At 45.3% G+C, this 17,021-nt stretch overlaps 1 protein-coding gene across 1 annotated transcript in view; it reads right to left on the reverse strand.

The window, feature by feature from the left end:
* Positions 1 to 1,404: 1,404 nt before the first annotated feature.
* The window catches only part of GPR179 (G protein-coupled receptor 179), a 60,557-nt gene continuing 44,940 nt past the window's right edge, over positions 1,405 to 17,021 (reverse strand). The window contains exons 3-11 of the mRNA XM_088474586.1: positions 15,331 to 15,415; positions 9,949 to 10,142; positions 9,440 to 9,508; positions 9,232 to 9,341; positions 8,900 to 9,138; positions 8,554 to 8,692; positions 8,133 to 8,238; positions 7,907 to 8,053; positions 1,405 to 4,138 (exon numbers count right to left, since the gene is read on the reverse strand). Of these exons, the coding sequence (XP_088330712.1) occupies positions 1,733 to 4,138; positions 7,907 to 8,053; positions 8,133 to 8,238; positions 8,554 to 8,692; positions 8,900 to 9,138; positions 9,232 to 9,341; positions 9,440 to 9,508; positions 9,949 to 10,142; positions 15,331 to 15,415 (3,495 nt within the window). The 3' untranslated portion in view covers positions 1,405 to 1,732. The remainder of the gene's footprint in view (positions 4,139 to 7,906; positions 8,054 to 8,132; positions 8,239 to 8,553; positions 8,693 to 8,899; positions 9,139 to 9,231; positions 9,342 to 9,439; positions 9,509 to 9,948; positions 10,143 to 15,330; positions 15,416 to 17,021) is intronic.

The raw sequence follows: 17,021 nt of genomic DNA on the forward strand, positions 1-17,021 counted from the left end.
GGCTGGATGGAGCTAGACTGTACCACATGACCTGAGGGGAAGTATACAGGGAGACAGGAGCCAAACCTCTCAGAAGACTAACTGCAGACAGCATAGCTCTGTAAAATGGCTGCTCAGTATTTTGCAAGGGAGGAGAGAGGAGAAGCTCTGTGGTGGGAAGCTTCCGAGAGGGAATGCACCAAGGGCTGGGGGAGGGGCTACCAGGGAGAGCCTAGCTCCCCCTGCTGACATATATCCCCCCGGGCAATGACCACCTAAAGATCCGCTTGCGGTCACTATAATCCTTCAGTGATCCGCCAGCACTGCAGACCTCCGCTGCCTAAGTGCCCTGGTGGTCTAGCGGGGGTGACAGCCACGCTGATGCAGGGAGCCGATCTTACCTGAACAATGCACCCGGCGTCCGGCTGCAGCTGGGGTCCCCGGTGTGCTGTGAGGATCCGGCCGAACTTGCCGACCCGCTCCCCAATGCTGCTGCCACCGAAAGTTGTCCCCTTGCGGGCTCGGTGGCTCACTATGCTTGCCACAAGGTTATATTGCCCCTCTATGCCCACTTGGATGGTAGGGAATGATGCTGGACACTGGGAATGATGCTGGACACTGGCTGATGACGTCAGGGTCCTCTCCGTGAAGGGGATTTAGCCATTACCATGATTGATAATAATAATGTGTAGGACACTTGGGTTGTCTCTGCAATGAGTCCGTAAAGTACACAAGTACCCAATTGCATATAGTTATTTAGGACTGAGAATATTAATACAGTAAAATTATTTGTGCTTCTGATGGAATCTCGGAATAGTCATGTCCACAGCCTTACCAAGAGCAGTGGGTAACCTCTTGTTTCAGGCCTGCGGGACCAAACTTTACAAGGCAGCAGACTGGCTATCTATCCATGCCTTTTTCTAGTTGTTATCAGTTGTTTATTTTACCCCCCCCCCCCCCCCCAGACTCCCGTTTTTGGAAACGTTCTACCCACAGCCACGTATATAAATGTTTGATTTTGCAGCTTGTGACTTAGCATGTTGTTGCCACCCCCTATGATTTAGCTTGGGTACATCCCATTGTAAGGGCTGCCATGGAGCTTGGGAATTCACTCAATGTTAAAGGGTAAGAGAGGGATCTGTATTCTATACCATCAAGGGATTTGTTTATAAACTACCTGTCTAACTATGTAGAATGGAGCTAAGCCATTGTAAGTGCTGCCATGGAGATAAAAAAATGTTATACTACAAGGTACAACAGTCCGCCTAGATTGTAAGAAAAAATTTTCGAAAAATTTGAAAACACTTTAAACAAATTTGCGTCACCTGGTGCTTACTGACTGAAAGAACGTAGCATGACATGTTTCAAACTATTATTGTCTCCCATAGTTCCCATAAGTACCGTATGTGAAAGCTACAAGACAAGCAAAGAAAAAGAGTGTTTATTTTTCAGACTTGGGCACAGACAAAGGATAGATTTCATCACACAACTTTGTTTATATCTGGACAGAGCAAAGTTAATTTGCTGATCATGTAAATGTGTCTTAAAAACAGGAAAGTTTATAGTAATAGTATCCATTCCACACCACACACACACTTTTGAACACAGAAACCTGCCATACCCATCTCTATTTCTCTTTTTTAGTTCACCTTCCACTCAAATCCTCCTCAACATATTTCCAATTGTAAACTCCACATACACAATCTTCCACACTGTTTATTCTTGAGTTGATATGGGGCTCTATTGTTTAATATCACTGAAAGTCCCATGGACACACTTCAGCACTGCTGGCTGGGACCTGGATGTCACTGGCTTCTCTGGGCTCTTTCTGCACCTCCCAGGGACAGATCTCAGCCAATCTGCTTGAGTTTTCAACCCCTGTGGCCTCTCCATTGTTTGCACCCAGTGTGAGTTTCACATTGTTATCCTGCTCATTAGAACACCTCTTGCTTTTTTCCACCAGAGAGTGATGGTAACGCCTATAATATTTTGCAGTGGTTTCTGACGTGTATAGATCACCAATACGACCCTCACTCTTGCTCATGACTTTGGTTAGTGGTCGAAGCTCTTCACTTGACCAGCTACACAAGGAATCTTGCTTACTTTGTGACTTGTACAACTGACACCTAGATGGCTTGCTGGACTGGGATGGTTCCAAGGTAGAAGTTTCTTCCTGCCTCTTGGAAGGAGGCTCCCAACTGTGGCTCTGGGATTGACTTATGGTTGTAGGAGTCCCTTCAGAATCCAGGCTCTCCCAAGGGCATATCTCTCCCTTTTGAACTTCTAAATCCAAGCTATCAGAGGTTTTAGACTGAATGGGACACCCATCAAATATCTTGCTCTGTGACTGGCTGAGTGCACCAGGAGAGCCTCCAGACTCCTCACTCTCCCAAGGACACACTGCATCTCTTTGCCTACCCAGTACTTCAAGCTTCATTGCCAGATTGCGTCCACTAAATCCTCCCATTTCTGATTCTTCTACTCCTCCTGTTTCCCATGGACAGATTTCTCTTTTTGATTGTCCTACATCCTTTCCTTCCCAGGGACAGATGTCCAGTCGTATGCTCTTGTCTTCACCCTCCCATACATTATCATTATTTGCTTGTTTACCTCCTGCAGGAGGGCTGTGGAAGGAAAGATTGCTCCCAGACTGACTGAGAGGACCTCCTGGGCCTTCACTGTCTGTGCTCTCCCATGGGCATATATCATTTCTTCTGCTCTCCACACTATTTGATTTGTGTGGAACATCTCTAGGCCCCTCCATACTTTCCCAAGGGCAGACTGTCTCTTTTAGCTGGCTCATTCTTTCTAGCCTGCTGACTGAAGTATGTTTTATGGTTTTGGATGCAGATTGTTTCTCCTCCTGTTCCTTGTTGTTGTCTGTGTATCTCTCTAACTGTGGGGAGGAGCAAAATGGTTCCTTATTATCTGCCATGTTCAAGGCTGGAAGTTTTACCGTGTTGTCCAACCTAGAATTAGATTCTGTCTCCCAAGGACAAATTTCCTCAAGCAGCTGTTTTTTGGCATCCACTGTTCCCTCCACAGACTGCCTTGTCCTTTCCTTGTGCTCTTTTCCCACAGCTGTCCCTTTAAATGCCCTGACTGCAAGAACCAGACTTTTTAGTGTACTCTTATTTTGTGGTCTTGTGCACTCCAATGTGTCTGGTTTCTTCACCATTGCAACTATCGTCTCTGAGCCTAATTCTTTGGATAACATTCCCTCAACACTTTTTGCGGTCCCTGGCTTAATTGCGATTGAAGAGCCCCCATTTTCATTCTTTGGTTGTCCACATTGCTGATGTTTCTCCTCTGGACTCCTGGGTTCTTCACAACTACCTAAACTGTGGTGCTTACCTCCAACCTCTCCCTTCTTTACTCGTGAAGCATGTGGCTTTCCTGATGGATGGGAGCTGTCCAGGCTGCTGCATTTTCCAGGTGCATAGGTGACATGCTTCTGAGACCTATTTTCAGATGGTAGTGGGAGCTCTTGGACCTCCCAGGGGCACACTTCTGATTTGTCAAAGCTGCCACCTAATAAAGGGTTTCGGCTTCCTTCTATGGTACGTTCTACTGTGATATCTGTTAGCGGTCCCTTTCCTCTAGCACTTCCCATCATACTGTGGGATTTCTGTAGAGTACCGGGATGCAAACTTAATGGCTTCTTGTCAGATAGCAGATTATGGGCACTAAGAGATTTACAGACCAAGGGGGCCTGACGAAGAGAATCCCCACGTGAACGCAGAGATACATTCCTAACAAGATTCCGTCTCATTAAGGAGTTTCGTAAGGAGGCGTCCCGGGCTGAGCTCTCCAATCGTGGGGAAATGGAACCAGCATCCTTACATTCTTGCATGTGGTCATATGTACTGTGTGATTTTCTTAAGGAAAGAACCCTCTGCCTCAAAGACTCCTCACGCAGTTTAACACTACTAGTGTCTTGTTGTTTTCTCCTTTGCCCTCCGATGGAGCCAGGTGATCCTTCACGTTCCTCGCGTCCGCATTGCTTTGTCACAGAATCTGGGATTTCAGTGATGCGCCGAATAATGGAACGGCCTAGACCACGGCGAGAGCTGCGTTTCTTTTGCAGATGAGGATTGTTTAAGGTCATTTTTTTTGTTTTGTGGACTTCCAATTGGGCATAAAGCTTCTTCAACTCATCCTGGAGACAAAAAATTGACAGTTTTAAGTTAATAATGAACATTTCAGTATATTTAATATTGGAATCTATTCATAGCATATCATAGGTACATTTTCATTATGATCGCCTTATACATTGTCAGTGTTTGCCCAGCAAATGTGATTTTGGTAATTTATGCTTGTGATTTGTGACTCAAAAAATGTGTGCCTAGCAATCAGCGCAGAAGGCTTGATATCAAAGCAACCCGCATATGCTGACAGAATTTATTTTTTCATAGCAACAGCATGTAACACATGCTTGCCTACCCTCCCGATTTTCCACAGGATCCTCCTGAAGTAAGATGGGAGCTCCTGCTACCGGGCAAGGTATATGCAATCCCCCGCTTTCCCCACTGCCCTGCAGAAAATTCTAATTGCACATGCGCGATGGGGCCCGGGCTTGAATACAGGAAGACGCAGGGGCAAGGACCTCATTCAGAGTCGGTCGAAGCGGCCGCACGGTCGTACGGAAAAAGGGTCTGGATATTCAAATGATTCCCTCGCAAGTTGTGTCCCTAAGTTCGGATCGGTAGTTGGCCGACCAAGGGGAGGAAGCGGTCGGAAGACAAAAAATTATGCCCCCTTCTCGTACGTCATCTTCGGGCATATAAGGATTAATCGAGACCATCGGGAACCATCGGCACTGGTCGTAGAGCTTAAGGTTGACCATACCCTCTCTTAAGCTCTACGATCATGTCAGTGTAAAAACCTCCCAGGTCACATGTGCCATGACGCTACTTTGTTAATTATGCACTCCCATAATCCGTATGCACTCCCATAATACGCCGTTTGCATAATGAGGCACGCCTGCATTCGGATCTCCACTCCCCCGTTTTCAAGCACCTTCCCCTATTACCACCCACAAACTCCTCCATCTGTCACTCAAACTACCGACCTGGCTGTGTTCAAGGAGAGAGAAATTTCTGATCGTAGCGGCTAGTTTGCGCACGCGCATTGCGAACTTTACGCATGCGCAGTATAGCGAATATCGGTGGCGTACGACCGTGCGGCCGCTTCGACCGACTGACTGAGGTCCTAAGTCTCCACCTCCCAAGTCCCGGCAACCTAAAGCTGTGCATCTTTTGGGACAGGAGAGACGTCATTATGTCATGACTGTCACGAATCGTGGTCTTAGTGGCCCATACAGGGTTAAACATTCATTTATTGCTGTGTCTAAAACCTCCAACAGACTATCCCAATGATTATCGCTCACCTGGCTGCTCACCTGGTTAGCCTGACCAATTGCCTGTTACCACTCCCTATATATTTCCAGGCCTAGGAAAGACTCATTGCATGAAAAACTGTGTTCTTTCCTGAGGATTGCTTCAGGCACAGTGTCTCCTGTGTTTCCAGAGCTTTCTCCTGTGGATACATTCCTTGCTGAAACTCAACCATTACCCACTTGTACCATCGCTGTTTGCCTCTCAGCGCTGCGGCTTCCACGCCACACACAGATTGCTTGCTGTTGTCTGCATTCCATCTACCGCTGTGTATAATCTCTCAGCGCCGCGGCTTCCACGCCGCACACAGACTGATCATCATTGTCTGCATTCCATCTACCGCTGTATAGCATCTATCAGCGCTGCAACTCCCACGCTGCACACAGATCGCTTGCAACTCCAGCTCCAGTTTTGCCAGTGTACCTGCAGTGCATACCATCTGCTGTTGCCACACATCTTATCACCTGCGTGGATTCCACTATGCATTGTGCGGGCATCATCTGGATTGTGTTGCAAGTATCACTACACTCTGTGGCTATTTTGGGTTACTGCATAATCTAGGGGTTGACTATTCTGGTTATGCTGTACTGTGTGCTCTTGTCTTGGGCTGACAGCCAGCATTAGGGTTCCAGGTCTGGAGGGCATGATCGGGTCACAGTCTTCTAGCGTCAAGGGTTTCAGTACTGTGTGTGCCTGAAGGGGATGCAATCGGGAAACCGGCTGTCTTAATCCCAACAGCCGGCTTCCCGACGGCTTTATCCCGGCGAGGGTTAAATGACAGGCATCTATATCCAGATGCCTGTCATTTTCCTGACGCCGGGAGACAGGCGTCTGCTGCGGACGGGATTTGAACATACAGATTCCTGTCTGAAGTGTCTCTCAATCCTGAGTTCCCCTTTCAGATTATGGTCCAGGTCTTGCGTCAGAGCTGTATCCGGGATATAGCTTCATTAGTTCTTCCCTGGTTACATAAGACTCCGATTCCTTGCTTGGCTTCCAAGTCCATACTGTCAGTACTATACTGTTTTGAGTTCAGGTTCTTCTTGTCACTGGAGTAGTTCTCTGTCCTTAGACCATAAGGTGAGAGGCTGCCCGGTGGCTCGGGTTTGTGTTCCAATTCTAGTATCCTTGCATTGCTCTGGTCCATGATTCCTAGTGTCTCTAGCCTGCCAGTACCTGTATTACCTATACCAGAACTGTAACATGACGTCTCCCCACCCAAGGCTCCGCAGTTCCCTGGTTGAAGAAGTCTGTCACTCTAAAAAGCTGCTGCTGTTGGGAGGGGAGCGGCGCGCTGCACAGCTAGTGGCACAGTAGATGACAGAACCTGCCAGGAGGTGAGGTCCGGTCCAGAGATAGAGACGGCGGTATCCAGGAGCAGTAGCCAGCAGTCTGTCCCGGCCATTGCCACTCCTAGTGAGTGAATGATAGTGAAAGCTGGGAATAGGCTCAGGCTGGGTTGTGCTGCCTGTGCCTCACACTGATTATTGTGTGTTCAGGAAAAAAAAAAAAAAAAAAAAAAATATATATATATATATATATATATATCTCTCTCAGGGCCGTAACTAGGGTGATGCAGACGGTGCGTCCACACAGAGCGCACATGCTCTGTGGGTGGAACCAGCCGCCTCCACCCGCAATAACCCACTCTCATCTGCTGCTGCTGCAATGTATAATAGTAGCGGTGTGCCCGGCTCCTTCTCTGCCGGGCGCACCGCTACTAATACACATTACAGCGGGCAGCTGCCTGCCCCGTGTGGTCTGCCCCCTCCCCGTCTGTTGTAGTGTCTTTTGGGACTGGGAGAGACGTCATGACCCACAGTGCAGTGTGCCGAAGGCTTTGTACTGTGTGGCATAATGTGTAATGGGGGGAGATTTGTGCTGCGCAGCATAATGTGTAATGGGGGGAATTGTACTGTGGGTATAATGTGCAAGGGGCATTACTACTGTGTGGCGTAGTGTGTAAGGGGCACTACTACGGTTTAGCGTAATGTGTATAAGGGACACTACTATGTAGTGCAATGTGAATAAGGGGCACTACTTGTGGCGTAATGTGAATTGGGGGTACTATAGTGTGGCCATGCCCTTTCCCTATGAGACCACTCCTCATTTTATGGCAAACGCGGCTGTGGCACGCATTGTCCCTGTTTACAACGGGTGAGGGGCACCAAAGTGCTTTCTGGCACAGGGCACCAAAATGTCTAGTTACGGGTCTGCCAACAGATAAGGTAAAAGACAGGGCGAAGGCTGATATTTGGGGTCATTAATGTTGGTATGTCAGATCCGTGGGGTGGGAAAACTGTAGTGCATGGGCTATAGGTGCTTATGCTTGTTTACTGTGAATAAATAGGCTGGGTAACAGTGGGACACACTAGTTTTGTAAACAGTACCAATCTTTCTGGCTATATAATATCCCTATTACTTCTGTTCTATGTTCTGCTTACCCCCAATTTTTCTGGTTTTATTTACAAAGCCACAGACTTCTAACTATTGACCCTGATTTCAGACAAATTTGTTTTAGACTGTCTTACCCTGATGTCATCAGGGTCCAAGCTGTGCTCGCTCCAAGCTGATGTGATACTGCTATTTAGATTGGATCGGGAACGTCTTAAGTCCAGTTCATCTTCATACACCTCAGCTGCTATCTCTTCCCTTGGAGGACCTCCTGCATGCAAGAACTAACATAGCCGCTTACATTGGGATCTGGTGAGAGAACATCTCCTACATAAATGTATGAACACGCTTATTATGATTTACCTTGGGCACAAACAGCAAGATGAGTGTCATTGTGACTGTTCCATGTGCATGAATGAAGAACAGAAGGAGCGTCCAATCCGGATGAAGAGATGGGACCATAACAAACCTAGTGTGGAGAACAAAGTGTAACAGAACTTCACAGAGTAGTGACTTTCACATTACAATTCATGCTGCAGAACTTACTTGAAGTGGAGAGGTGCCGATGATTAAGACAACTAGAGACTACTGTACTGTTTTTCCCACATCCCTCAAATATCTTGTTTTCTGGATGTATAACTGAAAAAAATCATTGCTGAATCTATTCAACAACATTAGCTTGCTCACCTGGACACCTGTTACACACATATACTGATGTAGAAATCTGAGGATTGAAGAACTGACTTTCAGGCATTTGCATGTTGCTCAGTGTATCTGGTCTCACCTGATAATATGGAATGCAGTTGATATCAGCATCTCATTGTGTATCGCTACTCCCATATAACGTGGCTCGTGGAAAGCAGAGGGCACTGTACGAGCTCCATAACATAGGTAACTGCCCCAGCACAGAAAGAGCAACTCGGCTGGAGAAAGAGCATAATGCATGATTAGATTGATTGTCTGTGTGCCAATGGTTCCTGAGCACGCCATCCAGATAGATCACATTCTTCCACAATTGCATTGTGTAAAAATGTAGTTCATTATACTACTTAGTTAATTGCCACATTCACATATTCTGCAGTTCATATAGAAATGTAACATTCAATGTGGAACCTTCATAGCAAACTCACCCAGAGACATCATGTAGTCCCAGCGGTCATAATCGCATGTATAAAAGATCAGCCCTTCTTGTGTTTGTGTGCGGATGACCACCTGAACACCTCTCTGTAAGTTCTCCAATGTCCCCACAGTCCATCCCACCAGGAACCAGATGCAAACCACCAAGATTACACATAACATGTGTAATAAACGCACACTAGTCATGTAGGGCACCCGCTGAGCAGTCCTCGAAAGGAAAATTTTCATTACCCTGTGTCATTACAAGCATGATAAATTGGTATTGTACATTTACATATAAACCTACATTAAACCATGCATGACCAACCCTAATCTCAATTCTCACCTGTAGAGTTTAAGCACAATGGTCCCATATACCGTACAGAACCCAAGCAGACGGACCCAACGAAGAGCCACACAACGGAACACGCCTGGTTTGAAATATACAATAAATACCTGAAATTCAAAAAAGGTGTTACAACAAGAGAAAGGAACAACTCCCTTTTGACTCATGTGCTGTGACAGGTGCAATAAAAATGTTTTTTTTTACTCACTGGAAAGTAAAGCAGCAGCGACCCGAACAGGATTGTCTCCAGGAGGAGAAGGCCTGAGGCTCGAATCCTCTGTATGGGAAGAAGCAAGGTGCAGGTGGTAATAATCAAGAAAAGAATGTGTTATCGCATGGAAATGCAACCGTTTGGCACCCCAGCTGTTGCAGCTATCACAATGTATAAATCCCAATGAAAACACTATCAGAACTGATTATAGTCAACATTTACCTATTAGCTATGGGTAGTATAAGGTATCTATGATTTGATATTCTCCATACTGTTCATTTTATTCAAAATATACATACATATATTTATCATCAAACTCAATCATTCTGCAGATGGTAAACAGTGTTTACATGTCTGCTGCATAACAATGCAAGATATTCTTGAAAGGTCAACAAGATATTAGAGGTATAGTACATAAAAAAAAAAACATTCAGTATCATTAAGGCATAAAGTGTGGTCCTGTAGGCACATTTTTGTAGCACTCAATCTGACGTTCACATACTCACTTTGCTCTCACGGAAGTTGTAGGACACCAGCATACTCAAGAAGACCCCCATCATAGCAGTAGCTTGCAAAGACAGTACAGTAACACGGAGAACCCAGTCTTCTTCCACTAGACAAGGAGAGTCATCCACGCAAGTATCACAGCCCTTACTGCAGCGCATGCAGACAGTAACCCCAGGGTAAGAGTTGTCTAAGCCTGCAGAGTATGCACAGGTTACAGTAACTAACTAACACAGGTTACACTAACATACTAACATATGCTTTTATTTAAAAAAAAATTAAATTATATATAGATAGATATACTGGCCATGGTCTGGCACTATCTGCTGGAAAAGACAATCTGCCATTGTGCCCTCCACTCAAAGCAAGGTAAAAATATGTTGCATAACAGGTCAACCTGAACGAAGGTTGTTCTAAACCGAAACATTGAAAGCCTGTGGGTATGGAGTTGTTTTTCCTTCTACGAAAGTCCATGATTGCTGCCTGATATCTGACCACGCGATCCACAAGCCTGTGGATTGTGTGGTCTGCTGTGCGCAGCTGGACAATGACATCATCGCGCCTGCGACAGTCACAGCCTAGCCCGTGGAGCGATGCTGCTGTCGGGCGGTGGGGCACAGGTGAGATACATGATTCTTTTAACGTTTCTAATTGTACCATATCTTGTGTGTATATAAGACAGTGTTAGTATATGTCAATTGTATATGTCAATATGTCCCTGAAGACGGGGGTATAACCCCGAAACGTCGTTGGAATAAAGTACTTGTATCCTTAACACCAAAAAAGTCTGCAGAGTGCCGCCTTATTTTACTACACATATATACGTCCGTTTCAACTGATGCTTCTCGGTCCTCAGGGGCTGAGAAGCATCAGTTGAAACTGACATCGGGCTGCTGCAGCCGCTGCTGTAATTACCACTTATGACTTTGTGAATAAATGCTTGATCACCTAAACGTGAGTGCTGGTCTTTTTTCTGCATTTTTCATTTCTGGGAAAAGTGAGTGTGCATATGAACAATTTTTTCGGGGATCATGAACCCCCTTGCCGAACACTGTTAGAGTGCTGTCTCTTACCCCCTTCTATCTATATATATATATATATATATATATATATATATAAAAAAAAAGAAATTAAAAAGGGCGCTGAGGTGTGAGGGTTTATTTCAGTTTAAGTCAAGTGGATTACCAATACTTGGAGGAGCAGTGTGCTGCTACCCTATCATATACACCTATGACCACCTCAATTCCCCATTCCCTCTTTCTGACCATCACCTTCTCTCTTTTAACCTGTCCCTCTCTCCTTCCCTTCCTCTAGCTCCAAAAGCCTCCATTACTAAGCGTAACATTGACACTATCGACACAGGTTCCTTTTCTTCCCTGCTTGACTCACTTCTCTCCCCTATCCTCTCTCTCTCCTGCCCTGAACAAGCCGCCTCCCTATACAATGCCTCCCTTACTTCTGCTCTGGACTCTGTTGCCCCAGCGATCACTATTCACACTCGCAGATCTACTCCTCAACCCTGGCATTCCAAATGCACCAGATACCTGCAAAAGTGTTCTCAAACTGCCGAGCGACAGTGGAGAAGATCACGCTCTAAGGCAGATTTTCTCCATTTCAAATTTATGCTCTCATCCTATAGTGCTGCGCTCTCCCTCTCTAAACAGTCATACTTTAAGAACCTCATCTCCTCTCAGTCCTCTAATCCCCAGCGTCTCTTCACTACTTTCAAATCCCTCCTTCGCCCACCCCCTCCTCGTCTCCCCTCATTGCTCACTGCCCTTGACTTTGCTACCTACTTTACATCTAAAATTGATTCCATACGTCAGGACATCATATCCAATCAGTCCCCCAGCTCTCCACCTCCTCCTTTCCCTAGTCACCCCTCCCCATCAACTTTACCAACTCTAACATCCTTCTCCCCTGTATCTGGAGAGGAAGTCATGGCCCTCATCCGGTCCTCCCCCCCTTCCACCTCCCCCCTTGATCCCATCCCCTCCCGCCTCCTCCGCTTCCTCTCTCTCTCAGCCTGCTCCCATCTTGCCCACCTCATTAACCTCTCCCTCTCATCAGGCACTGTTCCTTCTGCATTCAAACATGCCCTTGTCTCCCCCATTCTTAAAAAACCTACCCTTGATCCTAACCTTCTTTCTAACTACCGTCCCATCTCTCTCCTCCCCTTTGCTTCTAAACTCCTTGAGCGGATTGTCTACAACCGCCTTACCACTTTTCTTTCCTCCCACTCCCTCCTTGACCCTTTTCAGTCTGGCTTCCGTTCTCTCCACTCCACTGAAACTGCCCTCACAAAAGTCAGCAATGACCTCCTTGCTGCCAAATCCCAAGGCCACTACTCTCTTCTCATTCTCCTTGATCTCTCTGCTGCTTTTGACACTGTGGACCACCCTCTCCTGCTGAATATCCTTCACTCCCTTGGTCTACGTGAAACTGCCCTCTCCTGGCTGTCATCCTACCTCTCTGACCGATCTTTTTCAGTTTCCTCTCACGACTCCTCTTCTCCTCCACAGCCTCTTACAGTAGGTGTTCCCCAAGGTTCTGTTCTTGGTCCTCTCCTATTCTCCCTCTATACTTCCTCTCTAGGTGAACTCATCAGCTCTTTTGACCTCCATTATCATCTCTATGCTGATGATACTCAAATCTACCTTTCCTCCCCTGATCTCTCCCCCTCTCTTCTGACTCGTATCTCCGACTGTCTCTCTGCTGTCTCTTCCTGGATGTCCCAGCGATTTCTTAAACTTAATATGTCTAAGACAGAGCTAATCATCTTCCCACCCTCCCACATCACCTCACTTCCCACTATTTCTTTATCAATTGATGGAATAACTATCTCATCTAGTCCCAAGGTGCGCTGTCTTGGAGTTATCCTGGACTCATCCCTCTCCTTCAAACCACATATCCAGAACCTTTCACAGTCCTGTCGTTTCCATCTCAAAAATATTTCTAAGATCAGACCCTATCTCACCCAGGATGCTACTAAAACCCTCATACACTCACTGGTCATCTCCAGATTGGACTATTGTAACCTCCTCCTATCTGGCCTCCCCAAATCCCATCTCTCTCCTCTCCAGTCTGTCCTCAATGCTGCTGCACGGCTTATCTTCCTCTCCAAACATTCTGTATCTGCCTCCCCTCTCCTACAAGCCCTACACTGGCTCCCCTTCCCTTTCAGAGTCCAATTTAAGGTTCTCACGCTCGCTCACAAAGCCCTTACCCAATCTTCTCCCATATACATCTCTGATCTCATCTCCCTTCACGCTCCTCTCCGCCCTCTTCGCTCAACTAATGCACGCCGCCTTTCATGCCAGCTGATTACTTCCTCCCACTCCCGCCTCCAAGATTTTGCCCGCACTGCTCCCCACCTCTGGAACTCTCTCCCACTCCGCATCAGACTCTCCACCTGTTTACAATCCTTCAAACGGGCTCTCAAGACCCACTACTTCATCAAAGCCTTCCAGCTATCATTCTAACTCCTTGCTACATGCTCATTCGTCCCCATCTACCCCATCTGTGTCAACCCAGTTTGTCTTCCCCCACCTTTTTAGAATGTAAGCTCTCACGAGCAGGGCCATCTACCCTCTTGTGCTTCTCCTTACTATAGTGTCATTTACTTCTTACTCACCACTAGGGCACCTAACACTTGGTTGCTTATGCTCTGTTGCTTATCTGGGTGATATGGTCACTAATGTAGCAATATATATTATCCATGTCCTGTATTGTATTGTTCTGTAAGTCACTTGTATACAATTTGTTTTTGTACTTTGTAAGGCGCTGCGGAACACTTGTGGCGCCATATAAATAAATGCTAATAATAATAATAATAATATAGAGAATTTTTGGAATTGCCAAGTCCATCTGCAGGAAAGGAATCTCATTGACTTTGATCCAGAACTGATTGAGCTATTGGACTTTTATACACAAATGAACTGCTATTTGGAATTGTTATATACAAAAATTGAATGATCTTCAACAAAACAATTGCATTACAATTGTTCAGCTCCCTTTTTCATTTATTTTTTATGTCATTCAATAGACCCATTTAACGGGGTCAACGGAAAGGTGCAGCTAATACCATATGTGTGGTTGTTTCTATAAATTGATATGTCATTCATTTTAGGGGTAATTTTGGTTATATATATATAATGCTGGTATCTCCTACGGGACTGTGTAGGTCAATAAAAAGAAGGTAGGCGGCACTCCAATGGTAGAAAAAAGTCAATGTGTATTAAATAAGAAACATCTGTACACAAACAGTGTCAACGTTTCAAGGTCAACGACGGACCTTTTCATCAGGACTTGTGTAAAGGTCCGCCATTGACCTTGAAACGTTGACACTATTAGTGTAAATATGTTTCTTATTTAATACACATTGACTTTTTTTCTACCATTAGAGTGCCGCCTACCTTCTTTCTATTGGGACCTACACAGTTCCGTAGGAGATACCAGCATTGTATCCCACTCACAGGAGGGCACCCTAACTATCTTTGGCCTCAGTTAGTCAAGTGACGAACTACCAGATTGATTAGATATATATATATATATATATATATATATATCTAATCAATATCAGAGCATTTTCGGCAGGATGTTCTGACAGTGAAACTTTGACTGTTGTCATGTGCATTATTGAAACTTCTGAGTGCCGCACATCCATTATTTTCTAGTTACAGCATCTCCAGATTGACACGCTAGTGCTGGCAACGGGGTAAGGCAATCCATTGTATTAGTGCAGGATTTCTGGATTATATATATATATATATATGTCACTGATTTTTCAGCCTAATGATGGCTTGCTTCACTGATAGTTACAGCTCTTTGGATCTCATATTGAGAGTCGACAGCAACTGATTCCCAATGCAAATGTCACACCTAGAGTCAACTACAGACCTTTTACCTGCTTAATTGATAATGAAATAACGAGGGAATAGCCCACACCTGTCCATGAAATAGCTTTTGAGCTGATAGTCCCATTACTTTTGGCCCCTTAAAAAGTGGGAGGCACATATAGAAACCGTTGTAATTCCTACACCGTTCACCCGATTTGGATGTAATTACCCTCAAATTAAATCTGAAAGTCTGCAGTTAAAGCACATCTTGTTTGTTTCATTTCAAAGCCATTATGGTGGTGAATAGAGGCCAAAATATGAAAATTCTGTCAATGTCCCAATATTTATGCACCTGACAGATAAATAGATAGAGATTGATAGAGATATATATATCAGTACTTTAGGGCTGCATAAAGTTATAGCGACAAACATACGAATACATGTCCCAAAACCTCCACTATATATTTAGAGAAAGAGAGATGTCTATTTGAGAATATAGGCCTTCATACATATACAAAGAAATAATTGCAGACAGTGTGACATTACCCTCTAGCTGTGTCCAGTAATAGCCTGGCTTGCACACGCATCGGTACCTGCTCAAGGTGGAGCCTTCTCTTTCATCTGACAAGCACTAAAGGGGGGGATACACATCTCAGTGTATAAAAACTACAATCAATTATAAATATAGCACATTCTTTCTGTACTTTTCCATCCTTAGCCAATCAGCACCAATAACAAACAAGGTGTCAATGTCTGAGGTTGGTGATTTCAGAAATTCAAAATATATTACATATGGCATATGCAGTCCCTACTGTACTTTAGTCATATTCCAAGGCACTGAAGAGTTCTGTAACCATATAATAGCAGACTGCATTTATACAGGTTGAATAAACATCTGAGGTGAGTTTTAATATATGTAATACAGGGTAAGTCAAAATTATGTTTCCGATTTCAATGATTTTTTTTACTCAAGTTAATTGTAATGCAGGTAAACACAATAAGTACTGATACAAAGTAAAACTCCTCAAGTTTCTTTCAGACAAATTACAAATGTTCAAGGTAATCAAGTTCCTCCCAAACCTTTTGAAAAAAATGTGGGGGTTAATTTCTGTGATGGCACACATAGGTCAACCAGCATCATTGCAAGTGGTGGTACAAACACACAATCCTTAATGAAACTCCAGAAGAAGAAAACACACAGTGGGTGATATGTGATCGGTAGGTGGATTTCTAAGGGCTCCTTGCAAAACCTGATTGCACACGCTCCACTGCTGCTTCCCTTATTGAGAGACACCCAGACGACATTCGCTTGCAAATGCAGCCCGTGTCTTGGAATTGTGAACAGTGGCGTAACTTGGCAGGGATCATGTGGGGCACGTGCCCTGAGTACTGTCAGACGAGGCCGCGTGGGGACAGGCTGGGCAAGTTCGACAGGTCAGGCCGTCCTCCAGGTCAGTGCGGTCCGCAGCACTATACACTAAAACAAACACACCGGCGCCGTATAGCACATTCACTGAGAGTTTGTTTTAGCAGCCAACAAGAGTCAGAAAGTCAGCGGCACTGCATAAGGGGCACTATTGGGGGTACTAAATAAGGAACACTACTGTGGGCACTGCTACTGGGTGCACTGCATAGGGCAGCCACTACTACTGGGGGCATTGAATGAGAGGCACTACTACTGGGGGCACTGCATAAAGGGCACTACTACTGGGGGCATTGCATAAGGGGCACTACTACTGGGGGCATTGCATAAGGGGCACTGCTACTAAGGGCATTAAGGTGCATATGGAATGGAAAGGAATGTTCCCAGAGTGACGAGAACTGGTGGCTACATCCCTTGAAGCCATGCCCACTTTTTTGGCACACACAGTTGGGTGGTGCCATTTTTTATCTTTCCCTGGGCAACAAAGACCCTAGTTATGCCACTAATTGTGAATACCACTTCCAAATGGATCCCTGGGTGGGGTTCTCCCAAATTTTGTCTGAAAATGCAGCTGAACGCTCATGACAGACTTGTTTGTATGAACACCAAGAACACAGAATGCCTCATGCTCTCCGCTAGTCACCATTTTCCTCAGCTGGCTCCTGACGAACGCTAGCTGCATCAACGCAGAACTAGCTGCGGAGAATGTGAACTTTGAGAGATTGCTTTTCAAAGCACACATCTCGCATCAGGAAACACTGATTACAGAGCAAATCAAAGAAAATCGGGAACATCATTTTGACTTACCCTGTAA

Source organism: Taudactylus pleione, unplaced genomic scaffold (genome assembly GCF_031769625.1).
Source record: "Taudactylus pleione unplaced genomic scaffold, aTauple2 ptg000155l, whole genome shotgun sequence".
In the NCBI taxonomy this organism is placed as follows: domain Eukaryota; kingdom Metazoa; phylum Chordata; class Amphibia; order Anura; family Myobatrachidae; genus Taudactylus; species Taudactylus pleione.